Below are 19,695 nucleotides of genomic sequence, written 5' to 3' on the forward strand. Positions count from 1 at the left end.
GTATTGCTATAAAATAATCATACAGTTGATAATTATATGTTTATTAATGTCATTTTCTGATCTAGGATCCTGCAGTGTGGGCTCTTCGATGTGTTTGTGTACAAAGTTTCTATTAATATTGTGATGTTACTGGATCAATTTGACCCGCATTGTTAAAGGCAGCTGGTCAAACCCGAAATAAAACCAGCTAATGCATTTTTTTTTTTATTTGTAAAGAAGTATTGCAACTCAAAAATGATGCTGCACAGACACTGCAAAGTATACTTTGGTTTTTACTAACCCGTGCACCCGCTCAGACCACATCAGCAACCATAAAGCAACATCCTAATAGCGCACGACACCCCAGGATCACGACATGAACTACTGACAATGTCTTCAGATAATGCCAACATCCTGCTAGAATGTGAAACGCTAGTCTTTCATTAATAATAATGGCATTGTGTGGAGTGTTCATGTCCTCCTAATGACTTCTACCAGACCACAGCGAGAGGAAGCGAGCGAGGGACGTGTCCCAGCGGCCAGCCACAAAACAAATTGATTATATAAATGCTGGCCTGCCCGCAGGTGTCTGCACTTTTCCCCGCAGGCAATCTCCTAATGGCTGAGGATCCGGCGTGTCATCGGCGTGATGCTGCACACGCAGGGAAGCCCCTGTTAGCCATCACTGCATTTATATCCCCTACCCTTCACGAGATTGCAGCGGCCGACAGGCTGGAACCTCCCTGTGGATCGTCTCTGGGGAAATATAGCAACGGACAAACATAAAAAAAAAACAACATCTCTGAGGTTTTATTACAAAACAGCGGGGCGCCGCAGACCAGGAGGGTCATTTACTGTACGCTCTTTTTCAAAACTGCTCTATTTTACCATGCTTTCTACCTGGTGTTTATTCCGGTGGGATGAACCAGAAGGGGGGCTCTTAAAAATACAGATTCTGTGCCTGACACAAACTAGTTATTTCATGGAGTGTCTGTGCTGCTCTTTTCCATACAAAACATAGCAAAACAAAAACCAAGTTCACTAACTTTGTCACAACCTATCAAAAACCGACGGTATTTGGCCTTTGACCTTTGAAAATACACCACTGTTCGCCGTTTAAGGTTAATAAGATTATTTTATTTAGCAATTATGCGTCGATTTATCAAAAGCGAGAGTTAAGGCTTTAACATTGTTACAAAATATTCAGTATATTTCAGATAAATGATGCTCTTTTCAATTTTCTGCGCAATCATTTAAATTAAAAAATACGGTTTCAACAAAAATATTAAGCAGCACAACTGTTTTCAACAGTTTAATAGACATAAACATAAAAGTTTCTTCACCGACAAATCAGCAATTCAGCTTCACATGCCAAAAATGACTTAAAATGTAAAATATACTAATAGCAACAATACTTGAATAAAATATTAAAATTGAAACCATATGGCAGAGCATTGCTATTTTACTGTATTTTGTATAATAAAAAGTACAATAAAAAACAGTGCTTTTGAATGGTAGTGTATTACAAACTGATGTAAAATGATACTTTCAGAGAAAATGTGAGTGTTAAAATCTTAAATTTTGCCCCGTTTTATTATACGCTATATATATTTGGTTAGAAGTAAAAGCTGGAGTGATATCACATAACACGCCTATTATTTTTCATCGCTTGCAGTTCATCAATATGAACATCTCACGCAACGTTTTCTTTGGACTTCTCATAATAAATAACATCATAACGAACGCGGAGGTGACAGAATTGTAAATTTGCTGTGAACCGTTCCTTTCAGCAAGCGGGATGCGAGATGGCTACGCAAGCAACAAACAACTAAAAAGCGGTCTGCCCGAGTGCATGATGGGACGCGGCGTGCGAGAGAAGGAGGAGGCTCGGTAATGAGCGAAGGCGCTGGTGAGAAAGACACGGGGGCTGCCGTGGAGATTCACTGAAGCTAAGCTAAAGAGATCCAGACCGAGCCCCAGGCCAGAGCACCTGAGCACAGCGCACTCCCCTGCTAATGAGAGCCCACCGGGGACGTCCCCCGCATCTCCCTACACACTACAAACACTTCAGAAATACCAACCGGCGCTCCGACTGCACCCAAAATAAATCAGACCAATGGAGCGCCGTCATTAAGATTCAACACGGTGCCGTGACGCTTTAAAGTTTTCTTTCTTTCCTCGACTTTTCGCGAGATTGCGCTTCGGTGTCAGGCGAGTCAGACGGACGCCTGATTCTGTATAATTACAAGCAAATTACATTCATTACCATAATTTACATCTCATCACCAATCCAATTATTAGTTGCCCTGACCTCTGCTGAAAGATTTTTAGTTTTTTTTTTTTTTAAATAATCAAACGTAGGGGAAGAGTTCTCGTTCCCTCTTCTCTTACGTCGAAGAAGAACAATCAATGCAAATTCGCGAAGACGAAAACTCTGAATGTCTGTGATTATATGCTTCGACGGCCAAACTCAAGCACCGCAGCTGTGATTTTGTGCTATTGCTGGAGTGATACGCTCATCTCCGTTCTCCTGAGGACCTGACACAATTTTTTTTTGGATTGGGGGAGGGAGTCATCAAGACAGACTCTCAATATTTATCTATCGTCAATATAAGACAGAGAGAAAGACTGATGAAGAGAGCTGGCTATCCGTAATCAAGCTTGTCGCTGAGGGCAAACTCTCTCAAACAGAACATCTCATAACCGTAGTCTAGTCACGGTGAATGGAAAGCTGAAGTGCGATGTAATAGGCTCATAAACTATAAAAAGTATTTGTATTTGTGTAAATGCAATTCTTAAATCATAATGCAAACGTAAAATTGACTAATAAAGGTAAAACAATAATTAAAACAGATTTTAAAAATACATGTTCTGTTAAACTGTAGGTTCATACCAATTTTAAGCTTATCTCTTGATGAGCACAGACCCGAAACCAATAAATAAATTGTTAAAAATAAATAAATAAATAAAAACGCTCCTCACATGTATTCCGAAAAAATAATTTTCACATCAAATCCATCACAAAAAAGTCCTTAATTGGTTAAGACCACCACACTGAGACTTTATGCACTGAAGGTAATAGAACTATTTTGTTGTTTGTTGCGATGCATTCTGGGATTGAAGGATCCGTACCGAGTCCGTTCAGGCCGAGGTGAATGATACATGAGCGCGGAGCAGCCTTGGTGTTTGGACTGCATGAAAATACTGTTTTGGTTGGCAGCTCGATATGTTTTGGAGCACAGCAAGTGGGTTTGTTTTTGTCAGTATCGACTAAAACTATGTGAATGTTCTTATATAAACTTATATATAGGTCAAAGACAAGATGTTATATACATAGAATGCATTTTGAATGCAAGTAAAGTGTCTACTTTAATGTTGCAAAAAACAAAAAGTGAAAATGCGCTATGACAAAAATCTCATCCTATGTTTTGTTAGTCATGTTAGTTTTACTACTTCGCATGTTGCCTAAGAATCACAAATCTCCCTATTGTAGAGAAAAAGGCCTTTCAAGGAAACAAAATATTAAATGAAAAAGAATGGCAGACATTTAGGCCAAATCTAAAATGGGCGAGTATAAAAATCTTTGTAAATAAGATTTATTCGTTATATAAATTAAAAAAAAAACTACTTGTAGGCCTACTGCTTTCCTGAGACTTCATATCATTGCTCTTTTGATCGTTTTGATTGCTTCCATTGTCCTCGTCTTGACAAGAGGATTTCTTTGTTTACTTCTGTCGCTTTAAGAGCTGCACGCATCAGTTCACTTTAATTTTGGACATAACTGTGTTTATAGCTGTGTTTTTGACAGTATTAAATGCACGATGAATCAGAAGCGAAATACAGCTTAGTCCACTAATCAGGCTCAGAACAGCGCGTGAATTAATTAATGCTTAACCGACATGCCTTAAAGCAGATTTAATGCACTTTTTTGATCGCGAATAAGTACAGTGTCACATGAGTGCACCTTTACTTCTGAGCTAACATGATGTGAATGTATGTGGCCTTATATTCAACTGCTGTTATGAGTGTGCAAATTAATATTAAATATATTATTGTTTAGCAACGATAATAATCTCAACACAGACAGCAACATGGGAAAATGTGCACAGGATCATCTGCAGTGTATTCTGGTGTAGCGTTGTACACATTTTTTTTTTTTTAAACACACACACACAGACAGATATGGAAGAATCCAATTCCTGCCAGCAGCATTCACATAATGCTGGGGAATTCACAAAACGGGTGAGCTCGACTCCAAACCTCCTTTTATAGATTATAAAGTACAACAATAAGTCAAAGCATTGGTTCAAATAGACAGTAGAAGACTTTGCTAACATGGCAACACATTCACCTGTAGTACTATCAGTGTGTGTGCTCCAGAAAGACGCCAAGCAGGACCGAGTAACACACGGATCAGTTCACAATTACTCCTTTTACGCTAACATCATGTTTTTATGCACACCACATCATAAAATGAAAAATACATCCCCATTCTCCAAAGCTTTATTCTTCATTCAATCACAAAATCAGAGCTAACTAATATATATTCAAATGAGGCTGTGCGATGTGAACTCTTGAGTGTGAGAGGATCAGGCCGAATCTGAGCTGTCACAGTTAATCATAGCTGTATCCTCTCTTCTCTCCACACCTGACTGAGTGTGTCTCGCTGTTCTCCAGCAGCGCTTCCCTTGACGCTTTCAGCTGCCCACTCAACCCCTCCTTCCTGTCAAGGTCAGTCCCCATACGTCCAGCGTCAAACACAACTTTAACAGAGCGCACACTGTGCTCTTCCAACCCGCACACCTCCGCTCCTCAGACAGCAGACCGCTGACTGAACTACAGATTCAAAAAGAAACAAGCTGATTTGTGACAAGGCAAAGATTCGGGACAGTGTGCACAACTTTTACTACTGATGGTGGCTCGCAGCAAACAAACAGAAGAAATATGAAAACAGCCTAAGTGTGTCTTAAATCAGAAACAAAAAGGATAGAATAAGAATCAGCGCTTTCAATCTGATTCAGAACATTAATATTAAGAACAGTTATAATCAGTCGATTCAAAAGATTTAGAAGTAGATTCAAAATCAGTACACATTAGAAGGATCAAATGAGAATTAGTGCTTTAAAAATCAGAACATTTGGATTCGGAAAAATGATAATCAGTAGAATCTGTATTAAAATCAGCAGACTCACAATCAGATACTTTCAAAATCAAAACTAATTCAGCTCTGAATTAGTAGGTTCAAAGTCAGTATCAAAATCAGCAGAAAGTCAGAGCAAACCCAAAATCAGATGTTTTAAAGAATCAGAATCAGTAGATTTACATTCAGAAATCAAAATCAGCAGACTAGGCTGATCGAAAATCAGAAGATTCAGGTTCAGAATGACATATAGTAGTCAAGAAATCAAAAAGAGTCCAATTCAGTACACGGATCATTACAAGGATCAAATATTCAGATTTGGCATAATCAGGATCATTAAATCAGTATCTGAGTCAGCAATGAGAACAATCAGAATCAGTACTTTCAAAATTAAAATATTCCAAACAATCTGAATTAGTAGATTCAAAGCTGATGATTAGAAAAAAGTATCAAAATCAGCAGACTGATAGAGCAAACAAATCAGAATCTGTACTAATCTGTACCAAATCTGTACCAGAATCTGTACCAAAATCATAATATTGAAAGATTCAAAATCAAAAATCAGCGAAGACTGATCAAAAATGAGAAGCTGCAGAATGATAATCGGTAGATTCAGAATCAAAATCAGAATCAAAAACAGCAGAATGACATTCTGAATCATCGAATCAGAATCAGTAGATTCATAATGAACTCAATCTAGCAACCTGCCATATACTTTTAAAATCTAAAGACTCAAAACAATCATCATCAGTAGATTCAAAATCATAACGAAAATCAGCAGACTGGTGAGCAGAAGAAACAAATCAGAAACAGAAATGTAAAAAGCTGAAGATTCGGCTACGAAAAATCTGAATTAATATTCTGAACAATCAGAATCAGCAGAATCTGAAATCAGAGTAAGCTCCCATTCGGTGAGGATTGTGGGTGACTCACTGGTCCTGAGGGCCGACGGGGTGACCTCGATCTCACTGCTGGTCTGGTAGGGCTGGAAGGCTGACAGGTTGCTGGAGTTGAGCTCACCCGCGCTGAAGAGCTCTGGACTCTGGGTGCCTGTGGAGCTGGCGCTGGTGCCGTCTCCGCCATGATGAGGGTCCTGCTCCTCGTACACCGCCACCAGCTGAAGACACACATGTAAACAGTATGTAAATACCCTACTTGGAACATAATGCAAGTACACTTCATTTTGATAGTCGTTCTACTAATTATTAGTAACTCTGTAACCACAGAGTGGATTGTTAGGGCAGGTTTAGGGTTAGTAGAAGAACTTGACATATACTTTCTGTGAGACCAGTAAGCTGCTAGCACATTAGCTGATGTAAACATCACTGAAATATTAATAATGACCTGCTAGTGCGTGATGCGCCACGATGTTGAAATCTCGTAGTGTGTGCATGTTTAAGATTTGTGGCAAGATAATCTGCTAAGATTCTCCTTATGTGTGTGCTTTCATAATCAGTTAGGATTTTAAAACCGTACTGTACTGAGAGCCCAGATTTAGAAGCAGATATTTAGAAGATATTAACACTTTGGGGAAAAAAAATCCATTTGGTGTCAGTTTCATCCTTTTTTTTTACTATTTTTATCTGACGTTTTGCTCCCATTTATAATACCAAAGTCTGCAAACCAAAAAATTAGTGATCAAGAAACATACACCATCTCTATCAACATTAATTTCGTAACTCTGTGCTCTCTCTGTGCCGCATGTCATGTATGTACCTCTGTTTATTTTTATTTAACCTCATTTCAGACTAAATCGGTCTCCTATTCTGAGAGAAAGTGAGAAATTACGACTTATGCTATGATACATTTGAAAAGAATAGATGCATTAAATGGCGAGCACGTGCGCTACGGAGGAAATGGTTCAGAGCCACACACCCCTGCACCGCATAATGCTGCAAAAAAAGCAGAAAATTGCATAGAGGAGTTAGCAGGGAGGTTAATTCATCAGCTTTTGTCCTGATTTCTGCCGACATTAGCGCTTCACACATCCAGCAGAATAAATGGAACCAGCGAGTCACATGCAAGCCAACACAGAGACGCTATTGTGTGAAGCAGTTTGCGTCTGTTGATTTGTAAACGCTGGTGCTCTGTGGTTCACATCCGTCTATTTACTCCTCGCTAGCAGGCAGAACTGGGACCAGGAGCCCAGTTAGATTCTTTTCTCTACTGTCTTTCTCTCTCGTGCTCTCATTTTAAAACGGTTTACGATCGGCCTAATTTAAAGTGACCTCTCATTTGTTTCTTTGGTCCAATCAAAGCATGTCAAATAAACGCCCTTAAGACGATCACTATGACCACTGCTCGTCTCGCTAGACACCGCCTTACAGAGCCTCTTTTGGCTCTAAACGGGTTTCTTTGCGTAGATAGTTTTGGGAAAGAGCAAGAACTAAACGGTGATTTCAAAAAGAAGTACCAAAATATAGGATGAAATATCATCCGGAAATCATCCTCAAAAAAATTAGCATCTGAATAGTTGCGCAAATCTCTTCAGCAGTACTATATTTCACCCATCTGTATTTGAATGACAGTTCTTGATGTTTACATGAACGTCTGTTTAATTGTGAGGCCCGATTGTTTTCTGCACACAGTCCTCAGTTGGAGAGCCTCCGCTCACTTCAGTCACTTCAGCCTGCACTCGTAATCAAATGGGCTATTTGTTTAGAAATTACACAGTATTTATGGGGACTTGAGAGGCCTGTCTTTAGGCCTAAATGTACTGAAGCTCCGTAAAAGGCCAGCAAACTGCAGTTTTATCTGACAGCTACAGCTCTCTGCTGGATCAAGAGTCCTTGCAGGGGGGAAATGACAAAAATACTGCTTTGAGAGGATAAAAAAAAGTCCCCATGTCCATTTCTGTAGAGTGGCTTTAGGTGAACAAAGAAAGATCTGTAAACTCTTCTGTTAAAGGAACACTCCACTTTTTTGGAAATAGGCTCATTCTCCATCTTCCTCAGAGTTATTAAGTTGAGTTTTACCGTTTTGAAATCCATTCAGCCGATCCGATAGCGCTTTTAGCATAGCTTAGCATAGATCATTCAATCTGGTTGGACCAGTGGCACTGTGTTAAAAATGGCCGAAGAGTTTCATATTTTGACTATTTCTGTAGTTTTATTGTGTAGTAAGAACTCAAAACCCACTTAACAGTCTAAACCTCCAGTTATTTTTATTGCTAGAAAAAAGTCCAGCATTTGCCTCACATCCATGTCTGTCATCTTTATCCTTTCAGAAAAAAAGCATAAACAAAACCGAAATGAAGAAAGACTGAATTGGGCCAGTAAAGTAAAGTTTCATGTGACCTTCACTGAAAAGCAGCTCCAGTCTGAAGCGAAGAGATTGCAGGGTTTTAAAAGCATCCACGGGCCTGTTATCTTAAGTACACAAATTGTTCAAGGGCTGTTTTTGTGCTACAGGCCCAGTTCAGTTCTGCTCTATCACAAATTTGCAATACAATACTTCAATTTCCTTCCTTAGTTGTTGTTTCTGTATATGGACATAAGAAGATAAGAATGGACGTGTCCTGCCAGAAACAGACACTGTTTGTCTGCACAGTTTTGAAATGCTAATGATGATGGTTACAAATATGGGATGACGGATCAGTGTCATGCTTTCGTGAGAAACATTTGCGACAAGAAACCAGAAATGCTGAAATTTAAATAAATGCTAGGCTAAAACGTTGGGCGACAGCCAATCCCTGTGAGGTGACATCCATCAGTAACAAACCATAAAGTTCTTTGGCGGATTCAGAATAATAATCATGTTGATGCATATTACTATATTTGTTTGTATTTTAAAAGGTGGTTTTTCATACCCTACACAGTAAAGCCTAACATGTTATCACAACTCAACACATTTAAGGTAATTACGCAAACAGTACAATCTTAAAGTTTGATAGCAATTTCTACTCTGCAACTGCAACATAACAGGAATCCTTATAAACCTCAACATAACAGAACATTAAACACCAATACGGCTTTCCCCACTGTAAAAATGGCTCATCTTACTTATCTTACTTAGTATTTTTGTCTCGTCTCCAGTCAGAATATCTAGAAATTAGATGCTTCTAGAAATCAATAGGCTTTTACTAGATAAGCAAAATGACTCAAGATATTTACTCTTGTTTCCAAGTGCCAAAAATCTATGTTAAGTGCATTTTGCTTAAAACAAGTAAAAATATCTGCCAGTGGGGTAAGTAAAATACTCTTGTTTTAAGAATATTTTTTTTTACCCCACTGGCATATATTTTAAGTCATTTTGCTTATCTAGTAAAAGTATCTTGACTTAAGAATGTTTAGATGTTTTGACTAGAAACAAGACAAAAAATAAGATCAGTTATTATTATTTATTTTTCAACCACGCGATTGTGACTTTAATCACAGTTTTGACAAACTACTAATCACATTTGACGTTCCTAGTCAACAAGCTTTAAAAAAAATTGTCAAACAGACATAAAAACAAAGCAATTGCAAATGCTTTACTGAAAGCCATCTATTAAATGCAATTTTGAATAATTTTGGAGGTTAATCAGGCCAATAAGAGACTATTAACTTCAATTTTAATAAACAAATGTGTCATTAAAATGTCTACAAATATATAAAACTGATCTGAGATCAGGTATAAAAAAACAAAAAAAAAAAACACATAGACGCTGGTTCACAAACTTACTATGATCGCCCCCTAGACGCACTTTCTTTTTGAAAAATGTTGAAAATTTGCTGATATTACTTAGCAACTTCTGTCTTCTGTGGATTCACACACGCTCTGAATCACCGATTTGAATCAAATGATTTGCAAATGTTTCAAAGCTTCGCGCAGCAGCTATTAAAAAGCGTCCACGGCTACAACTTTTCACCTTTGTCCGGTCACGAGCAATAAAAATGTCTTTAAAAGTTGCATCGTCTCTGAAACACCTCACGCAAGTGCTCTTCAACATGGCCGTCTATCATTATTGCTGTCTTCAGTGGTGTATTGCTATTGTCGCGTTATTCGTTTTTCATTTGTAAAGCAATTTCCCGAGTGACCATTGCCACCTTGTGGACAAACGGATTGCTAAAATACACACAAAAGCCGAAGTCGCAGCTAACAAGTCCTCCAACGTACGCTGCAGGGTCAACCATTCATTATTAGAGTGAACAGGAAGAGGAAAACTCAAGGAGAGGTGAATCTTCCCAATGCCTTTCATGTCTTCCCCCTTTGATCTGGAGGCTTTCGCGGTGGGAAGTGTCGGGTGATTACAGCAGGACCCTGATGTGTGGATCTGTTCCATTAACTTCTGACAGTCAAGGTATCGTGTGATCTTTCCATAATCGACGAAGACATTGTGATCGGCAACTATAGGAAGAATCAGAAGGCCACAACTAGACATTAGCATAAGCAGAATACCATCGTGCACTTCAAAAGGCTTTCTGGAGCAGGACTGATGGCGTTCAATTGCTATCGAACGAGTCATTTTGACCTTAATAGCCATGACAGCGAACAAGATAAAACCGAGACATTCCTGCAGCGACGCCTACAATTACGACACGGGCCTTCGAATGACTCTCCCGAGCCGCCAATTTCCTCTGAGCAGACCTGCTTGGGATTAATAAAGTTTTATTCCTCATCAAATTCTCACCTCCAAACTACATTTCAATGGGAGCATGGCAAGGATTTTTATGCCTGAATCATGAAAGCGGCCCGGCCGAGCCTCTGGCGGTGGTATCGCACACAACCAGAGAAAGCTCAAAGTAAGTCACCTCAACTTGATTAGCCGCTGCGGCTCAATAGACTGGCTCACGGCGAAACGTCCAACTGGTCGGATAAACGAGCGGTCAAACTTTCATCAGCTGTCAGGGTTTTTTTTTTTTTTTAACTTTGTAAGTGAATCCACACGGAGCTCAAGGCTGTGAGATTAATGCGAGTGAATCATTTGTGTGAAACCCCTACTAAACTCCTCTGGGCTATAAAAAAAAAAAAGTCTTACGGCGCAAAAAACTCATCACTGGCTAAAAAAAAAGACATGTTTTGGACTCTACAAATCTGAAGCAAGTGAAATAAAGTAAACAAACTACAAACACGGCAGAAAAGGAGCAGCTTCGATGTAAAGCAAAGTTCAAGCTTTTGGCCTCTGGCAACTCAGTTAAAGTTAATTAATATTTTACCAGAATTTATGGATGAAAGTAAAAATATATATTTATATATTTGCGTTCCCAAGACGGTAAAAAAAAGGGGATTTTTAATGAAATAATTAAGTACGCTTCAGTAACGCAGCTATTGCGCAACAGAGACCGTTTTGAAGTAGTTCGCGTCTGAAAGCCTCGAAAAATCAACAAAATGCAAAGCATACTGAGTGTGTAAAATGAGGCCAGCTCATGAATGACATTCGGTTACAAACAACAAAACACATCTGCTCGCAAAGCAATCGCGTATTAATTTGCGCCAAGCTCCTAAACTCCATCGGTTGACAGCATCGCCAGGCGCTTTGGACTCGCCAGGATTTCAAGGGTGGTTAATTTAATGGGCTTCTAATCGAAAATTGTCAATGGGAATTGCAGTTCAGTTCAAATCAAGGGTCATCAAAGAACATATGGTGTGCACTGTTCTGCCAAAAGCATTGTGTTAGTTGTTCGCAGAATATTGCAACAGGTTTATTTCCATTATGCACTCTCTTCTTTTATTTTTTTTAGCTAGCATTTAGTTCTCCAAAAGCACTTTTCTAAAGGATAAGAGTATGAATGAAAACTGTTATATATATATATATATATATATATATATATATATATATATATATATATATATATATATATATAAAGAGAGAGAGAGAGAATTAAATATTATCAATATCTAATATCTAACTTGTTTTCTGAAGCATCTTTTTTGCACCAAAAATTGTATAAATAAATAATATGTGTGTGTGTGTGTGTGTGTGTGTGTCATACCATTAACATGGCATTTGCATGGTACTTTCTTTCTAAGCATATCACGTTATTCCCATTGGTCTAAAAACCACCATGTTGTGGTGCCATGACAAAACAAATATAGATATACCAGGTAACAAGGAAAGGAATATATCTCTTGGTCTCCCTCTCTCTGTCTGTAATGCTGAGCATTTGTCATCGTTTAGTTGCAAGGGCATCCATAAAGGACTGATATTTCATTTACTTTCCTCCTCTGAAAGGTTACACACCATCCAGGTACCGTCCCATTTCATTTTAGCCACAGATTCTTCTGGCTATCTTCACTCCTTCCATAAATCAAACATCCATCAAACGACTATCTGACGCCATTCGTCAGTGACACTCCAAACAAGAATCGGCTTTTCTCTCACGTTAGAATAGCTCCTGCTGTTGCGTAAGAGACAGAGTCGGCAGAAGCAGAAACTTTAAGGTCACGCAAAAAAAGTCTCAGTTGAAGGTCTTTGAGGCGAGGCTTGGGCCCGTTTCCGTCACGCTTTACTGAACTTTTCTCATCACACTTCAGCCTTTGAATATTTCATCGTTTTATCTATCCATTATTTCGGTAGCCCGGGCCTTCCTCGTGCTGAGTGCTTAAACCTGTTCTGCTTCTCATTAACAACATCAAATATTCAGACAATAAGTCCAACCCTCTCGCTCCAAATCCCCCTTGTGTCTCACCTTAATACATATTTCAAAAGCGCTGCCACATGGGGAACATTCACTGCGTTCCCGTGCCTGGTTGGGAACTTCGAGATAGCGCTGAAATTAGCTGGAAACGAGGCAGAGCGATAACGCTTGAAAGCTAAATGTAGCCTAATTCCGATGACAAAACTAAAAACCGACGCTGTTTGTTGACCTCTATTCTCAGAGACACAGATATGGTGAGACAGGTACTTTTTGCACCTGAAAGTGATGATGAAAAGAAAAATAGAGCGAGTTAGCTGAGGAGGTGGGGAAGGCGGTGTGAAAATACACGGCGCAAGCAAAGTTTAAACAGATTAGAGACTCATCCTTTCAAATCCACTTGGCCGAGATTTTTAGCGCTAGCCTTTGAAGTTTCTCTTGAGCTGCGCGAGTCGGGGGAAATGAATTCATTCGGCGTTTTACGCCCGTGTTGCTGCTACCTACACAGTGCTGACAGAATGTAAAAATTCCAATAAGCTTTGCTCTCCTTCTCCGTGTTAATGAAATAAACCCTGGGCCATCTGCGGTACTTTTATACGGCCCAGAAGGGAAGCGCAGCACGACCTCAGCCTTGTTAGACCTTTCGCTGCGATGTGAGGATTTGAGAAAGTCGGGTCAACAACAAACAAAGTCTTAACAATTACACAGGGATGTAGAGCTCATAATGTCATACGGATCACGCTCGGAGTGCTGAACACAATGCTGACATTCAAACGAGTTCAAAAGAAGAAAAAAGCTGCTGCTAGTGCTAACAGAAACGCGGAAATGGAGTTTTTATGTGGTGCATGCTAACAATAGTTCAGATTAAAAAAAAGCGCATGCCTTTTCTATAGAATGTTTACATGTGCAAGATTTTACATGTGAGAACGGTCTAGAAACAGAGCCAAGCATTGTCAGAAATTCTAAACTATAAAATCTGAATCTGGGTTTGCTTCATTTGTTTAAGTTTGAGTCATGTTTATTACTTTGAAACAAATTGCATAAAGTGGCATTAAAAATAAAGGGTCGCTTTATTACATTTAAGCCATTAAAAGTCAAACTTGAACAAACAAATAAAAACATCTAAACTGGTTAACCTCACCGATCAAATAGTTAATATTCTCAAACAATTAGTCACTAAAAATAAATAATAAATAATTAAAAAGAATACATTTTAATAATACATTTTAATTATTAATATAATTATATATTTTTTCATAAATACACACGTAAAATATATAAATATAAAAATATATAAAATAAACATAAAAACTTAGTTCTTGAAAAAACAACCTTAAATACAATTTATACATAGTTTATTTTAAATTCAAAAGATTTTAAAGAAGCAGAAAGTTTCAGCATGTTCCTAGGTCAAGAACAATATCGTGCTTAACCAATCAGATCTGAAGAACCAGTTTATAGTTTAAAGTATAGGCTTACAATCTGTGTTTTAAGTCAGATTTTAGAAATTACTCATTGGTAAGGGTAGGTGTAGAAATATGGTCAAGACTACATTTTTGGATTTAAATGTTGTTCCAGGGATCTACAAAATATTTAGACTTTCTGCATCTTTAAAATATGTTGTATTTAAAATAAACTGTGTAGAAATTCTATGTAAGGTTGTCTTTTGTTAAGAACTGAGAAGGAAGTCCTGACTCAGCAAAATCAGGACATGCTTATAGTCAATCATTTAGTGAAATATTACAACCTAAAAGAACCGTTTTCTATTTGAAAAATGTTTTGTATTTTGTTGTGTTGTCCACATCATCACGATCGGAAGATGATATAACCAACAACGCGGAAACGTTTCAAGCCAGTTTCAAGTGAATTTAGCACGGCTGTTCAAAAGTAACACTTAAATTGTCTGCCCGGGCCCCATCGATCCCGGCACCAAAAGTTTTTAATAACACGATACTCTGTTTACATGAAATGAATTGCTCGTACGAGCGCCAACAGACTCTCTCTTAGTTAACTGAACTCCCGTTTATGATCCTCTATTGATTCGCTCAGCGTCCCGATTTATCTTGCTGTCTAAATATAGTTTCCAAAAGCACTTTCAGATGTCACTGGTGCCAAGCGCCTTTAGGAAATGAAATAAATCAAATCAGTTCGCCTACAGCGGCTCCTCAGCATACACTCATCCCGTTTCTTCCCTCCGCTTTATTCGCATTCAAACCGTGCCGTCCACGTCTCCTGTCCAACACACGGCCCTCTATTGTGTGTATTAGTATTCCCGAGTACTAACGGCGGCATTATAAGAACTAATATAAAAAAGTGCTTGTCAGAAGATGTGCCCTTCAATCCTTCATTGGATATGCACAAAATCCAAGAGGAAAGTAATTAAAATCAGCATCTAGGGACGAGGCGGCTGCTGAGGGAGAGAAAGAAGACGGAAAAGAGGAAGAAAGAGTACTTCAAACGGCTCAGGCCCCCCAGTTACAGCGCTATTACTCATCCGAGCGCGTGTGCCGGGGCCCGTCCTTGACACGCGAGCGCAGATTACCCGTTCGCTCGGCCTCGCGCCGAAGGCTGATGGGCTCTCGGTGTGCCGCTGACTCTCTAACGCCCATGACAGTTTGACACGGAGCGTGTGTGAACGGGAACACGGGCTTCGGCTAGATCTGCAAAACTGATAGTCGGCGGACGTCACATTGGAAGCGTTCAAAAACCGCTGGAACGGAAAAGGAAGTAGCTGTCTCGAGATACATAATAAAACAATATTTTCAAGTGTAGAGCACACTCTTAAGAGTTCAGGTGCGGTTTTTTTGTCTGAATGCTTCCACAAAGAAGCTACCATGCCATCGATTTTTAAGAGTGAGGACATGCGATGAAAGTCTTGTCATCATCATATATATATGTAATGCACATGCACAGCTTGATATTTCTGTCTGTAAACTGTGCATTTCCTATTTTGTATCAGTTCGTTTGTTCACAAGGTGGTCCAACTCATTAATTCACTGTCAAAAAAAAAACACACAGATACTAACAATAAATAGATACAAGCAAATCCAGTTTAAACACCAACAAAGAATATGTATAGCTCATAACTGGACCAAAAAATTTAATAAAAACTACTACTGCATCTTTAATTGTTTAACGGCATGATGAAAAATCGTGATGGAAATCAATTTAGATCACTGTGACTTATTTCTAGCCCTAACTATCATCTTCTTCTACTCACCAGAGCTGCATTTATTTGATTAAAAATAAAGTAAACCGTAATATTATGAAACGTTGCTTCAGTTTTAAAATGTAATTCATTACTGTGATCAAAGCTGAATTTCCAGCATCATTACTCTGGTGTCACATGATCCTTCAGAAATCATTTTAATATGCTGACCTGCTGATCATTTATACTAAAAACAGTTTTGCTGCCATTTTTTTATTATTATTTTAATTTTCTTTTTTTAGGAACTGCGATACATTTTTCAGCATTCTTAAATTCAACAGAAAGTTCAAAAGAGCAGCATTTATTTGAAACATAAATCTTCTGTAAAGTTATAAATGTCTTTACGGGCACTTTTGACTTCATATTGTGAAAGAATCCACCACTGAAGGCTGCTAAAACAAGAATAAATGACATTTTAAAGATTTGCAGTTATTGAAAATTGCAATAACATTTCACAATATCGCTGCTTGTACTGTATTTTTCATCAAATAAGTGATGAAACCTTGGTGAAAGACTTTCCAAAACATAAAAGGAGCATATATAAATATACATTTTCCAGTGCCTTTTCACTTTGAATGACTGAAAGAATGATGTTTTGGTTTATGATTTAACAGATTATTCAGTTTCAATAGTATTAAAGTAATTCAGACGCGTAAAGCACGCTCACTTTATAAACCTGCTTACATTCTTCTAGTGTTTTTCACGAGGTAAAGGATCAAAATATATATCTATATACATTTTGAATTAGCACTAGAGTAAAAAAATATTGCACATGAAATATTTTTCCACACAGTGGATAAGTTCGTGCATAGCTTCACCATCAAGCGTTATCATGCCGTCCCGAGACGCTCATATTTAACCTTGAGTGAATGAATAGCGCTCTTCTCGGGTCTCTCAGGATTGAAACTCTACATCACGCGCAGGCAGGCTGCCAGAGATACGCTCGGCCTTTGAATCAAACTCTCTCAGAGTCTAATAAATTCAGGCTGGGGTTGAGGTCAGGTGCGCGTCCCGTTGTCTGTGAAACACAGCAGACCGGCCTTGTTGGCTAACGTGAATCGCAGGAACTGAAGAAAAACAGACAGGCTCGCTTTCGGCACAGACGCATAAGTGACCCATCATCTCGAATGGCTTCCATCCAGGCCGAAGAAAGGCCGAATATCCATCGGGTCGTACGAGCAGAAATAAAAACATTTGGTGTTTGGATAACGTCACACCTGGAGTGGCCCGGAGCAGTGGTTTCCATCTGAAGAAGGTCAGCGGGGGTGAAAACGGACAGATAGCGTCCGTCTCCAGATCTGACCTCTATTACCCAGAGCGAGACGAGAGACTCCGATCGCGTGGAGGCGCCGAAAATGACCGTAATCATCAAGACCCGCACAAGTGCTGCGGGACTTTTCATGAACATCTCTCCACTGCCTCTCGACCGTCCCCTGACCGTAATAGAGAACGGGCTGGAAGAGCTGGAGAGAGACTAAGCAGACAATGAAGGGGTTGATGGAGGAAAAGGTCAGAGCAGAAAAAACACAATCGAACAGGATTAGGTTTATACGGCGAAGCGAGGGAATGGAATAATTACCAGATCTTCTCCGTGATTCTAATCCCGTGCTAATCAGTAATTATTCACTTACTTTTCGCATATTGCACACTCCTGTGCTGGTGAAGATTACTGTAAGATTATGAAATGCCCTGAAAATAAGGTAATAGTATTCCTGTATGAACTGACTGCTGGTATAGAGTCTGTGCATCAACGCTTCTCAGGTTCTCCAAGTGTTTCGAGGAGATACCGGTCAGTGAGAGGACAACGGAGAAAAAGATTATTAAAAGAGAAAAAACTGTTGAGTATGTTTGTCATTTGTTCGTCATCCATATAAAATTTCATGTCCCTTTTTCTTTTACATGAAAAATATTACAGAATATAAACAGAGTCAGAGTGAAGAAAATGGTTTTAGAATAAAGGTAAAAATGACTTTTAATTAATTTATATATTTATTTATTTTCCTTTTGACAAAAAGAGTCTGAATATGTATGTTTGGTATGATTCCAAATATATAATATAATAATGCTTACTAAAACATACACTCAGAAGTTCAGGGTCAGTAAGATTTTATTTAATTATACATTTTTATATCATTTATTCAATTAGTTATTAGATTAATACTTCTTTTTTACAGCAAGAACAAAATTGACAGTAAAGACATTTATTTCTACTTTCAATAAATGCTATTTGACACGAAAAACTTTTCAACATTAAAGGGGTCATACGATGTTGCTTAAAAGAACTTTATATTGTGTATTTGGTGTAATGCAATATGTTAATGTGGTTTAAGTAGCATATTATTTTACATACTGTATATTATTGTTTCTATAGTATTGTCCTCTAAGCCCCGCCTTCTGTTGATTTGCATAAAGCACATTGTTCTAAAAAAGCAAGGTGTGCTCTGATTGGCCAGCTATCCAGTGCGTTGTGATTGGTTAAATACCTCAAGCGTTTGGCAGAAATGTTACGCCCTTTCCCGTAACAGATCCTGCGTCCACAAAGAAGCATTTGTTGAATCCAGTGGAGACATAATTACTGATTATAATGACTTATACTGTCTTTTTACCTCGTAAACATAACATCATGTCTGCATTCGTGATCGGAGAAACGACAAACAAGCCCTGTTCTTCACTGTTCAAAACTCACGTTTGAATAACAAGAAGCACGTTGGGGTTTTTCCTTCTGAGAAAATAGTTATATGAATAACGGCTATGTTGTCTTGAGCAGCAAATGAGCAAATTAGGATCTGAAGGATCATGTGACACTGAAGACTGGAATAACGATGCTGAAAATTCAGGAATAGTTAACATAGAGTGTATTAAAGTAGTCGTTTTGAATAACCCCATGCAAACAACTCTAAAGGCAACCGTGAGAAGCGAAGGCAGCAGTGTCTCCTTCCTCTCCTCAGTTATGGTGGATTGAGAGATGCTGGCTGATATGTTTACCTGCACCATTCCCCCCGGTGGCCTACGAGCCACACACACACACACACACACACACACACCATCACAAAGAGGCAGGTCTGATGTCTGGGCCGAGCGATGGCCTCAAGGGAAGGCCCTGTCATTAACAGACATCTGCAGCCGGAAACTCCGCTGGGAGAGAATATATGAGGAAGAGAAAGAGCAAGAGAGAGCTTTCCACAGGCCACGTATCTGTCCCTCATATTACATTCAGAAACACTTCTTCTTCTTTCACTTTCACAGAATCTAGACAGCTTGGTGCTCTTTCTGAAGTAGCGTCCTTTACTTCATCAGTATAGCCTATGTATCACGTTTTGTTATATTGTACACTGAGAAAATATTCGTATTTGTGATAAAGTGCTCAACCGTTGTACTCAAAAATACAATTTGAGGCCAGTTCTAGAAATTAAAATACAATATTTATTCATGGTACTTGAGCCAAATGCCATTCGCTATCAGTAGTTCTTGAAATAAAAAATAAAGAATACTGCCAGCCCTATATAGAGTTCAAACAGCTCGAGTCAACCATTTCCTCTCACCGTGTTACAGTACCGTGTTTCTCTTGTTTTTTTACTACTGCGATTACCACTTTATACGACACTAAAACTTTCTAAAGCCAAAGCATGCACTGAAGCAGCTCGAGGAGATGTGTACACGAAGACTGAGGTTTAGCCAGAAGGAATAGGAGCCACACAGGGACAAAAAAGTTTCCCGAAACAGCAAACGAGTGACAAACGGTTAGATAATACAAGCAAAAACAGACAGCACTGACTGCAAAAACAACACAGCGTGGCCTATTTTCGCTGAAA

At 38.8% G+C, this 19,695-nt stretch overlaps 1 protein-coding gene across 1 annotated transcript in view; it reads right to left on the minus strand.

Annotated features, from left to right (window-relative positions):
- pard3aa (par-3 family cell polarity regulator alpha, a) overlaps positions 1–19,695 on the minus strand; it is a 445,337-nt gene that overhangs the window by 313,160 nt on the left and 112,482 nt on the right. The window contains 1 exon segment of the mRNA XM_043225637.1: positions 6,053–6,236. Coding sequence (XP_043081572.1) covers positions 6,053–6,236 — 184 coding nt within the window.

The sequence above is a fragment of the Puntigrus tetrazona genome, chromosome 24, assembly GCF_018831695.1.
Source record: "Puntigrus tetrazona isolate hp1 chromosome 24, ASM1883169v1, whole genome shotgun sequence".
NCBI classification, from domain to species: Eukaryota; Metazoa; Chordata; class Actinopteri; order Cypriniformes; family Cyprinidae; genus Puntigrus; species Puntigrus tetrazona.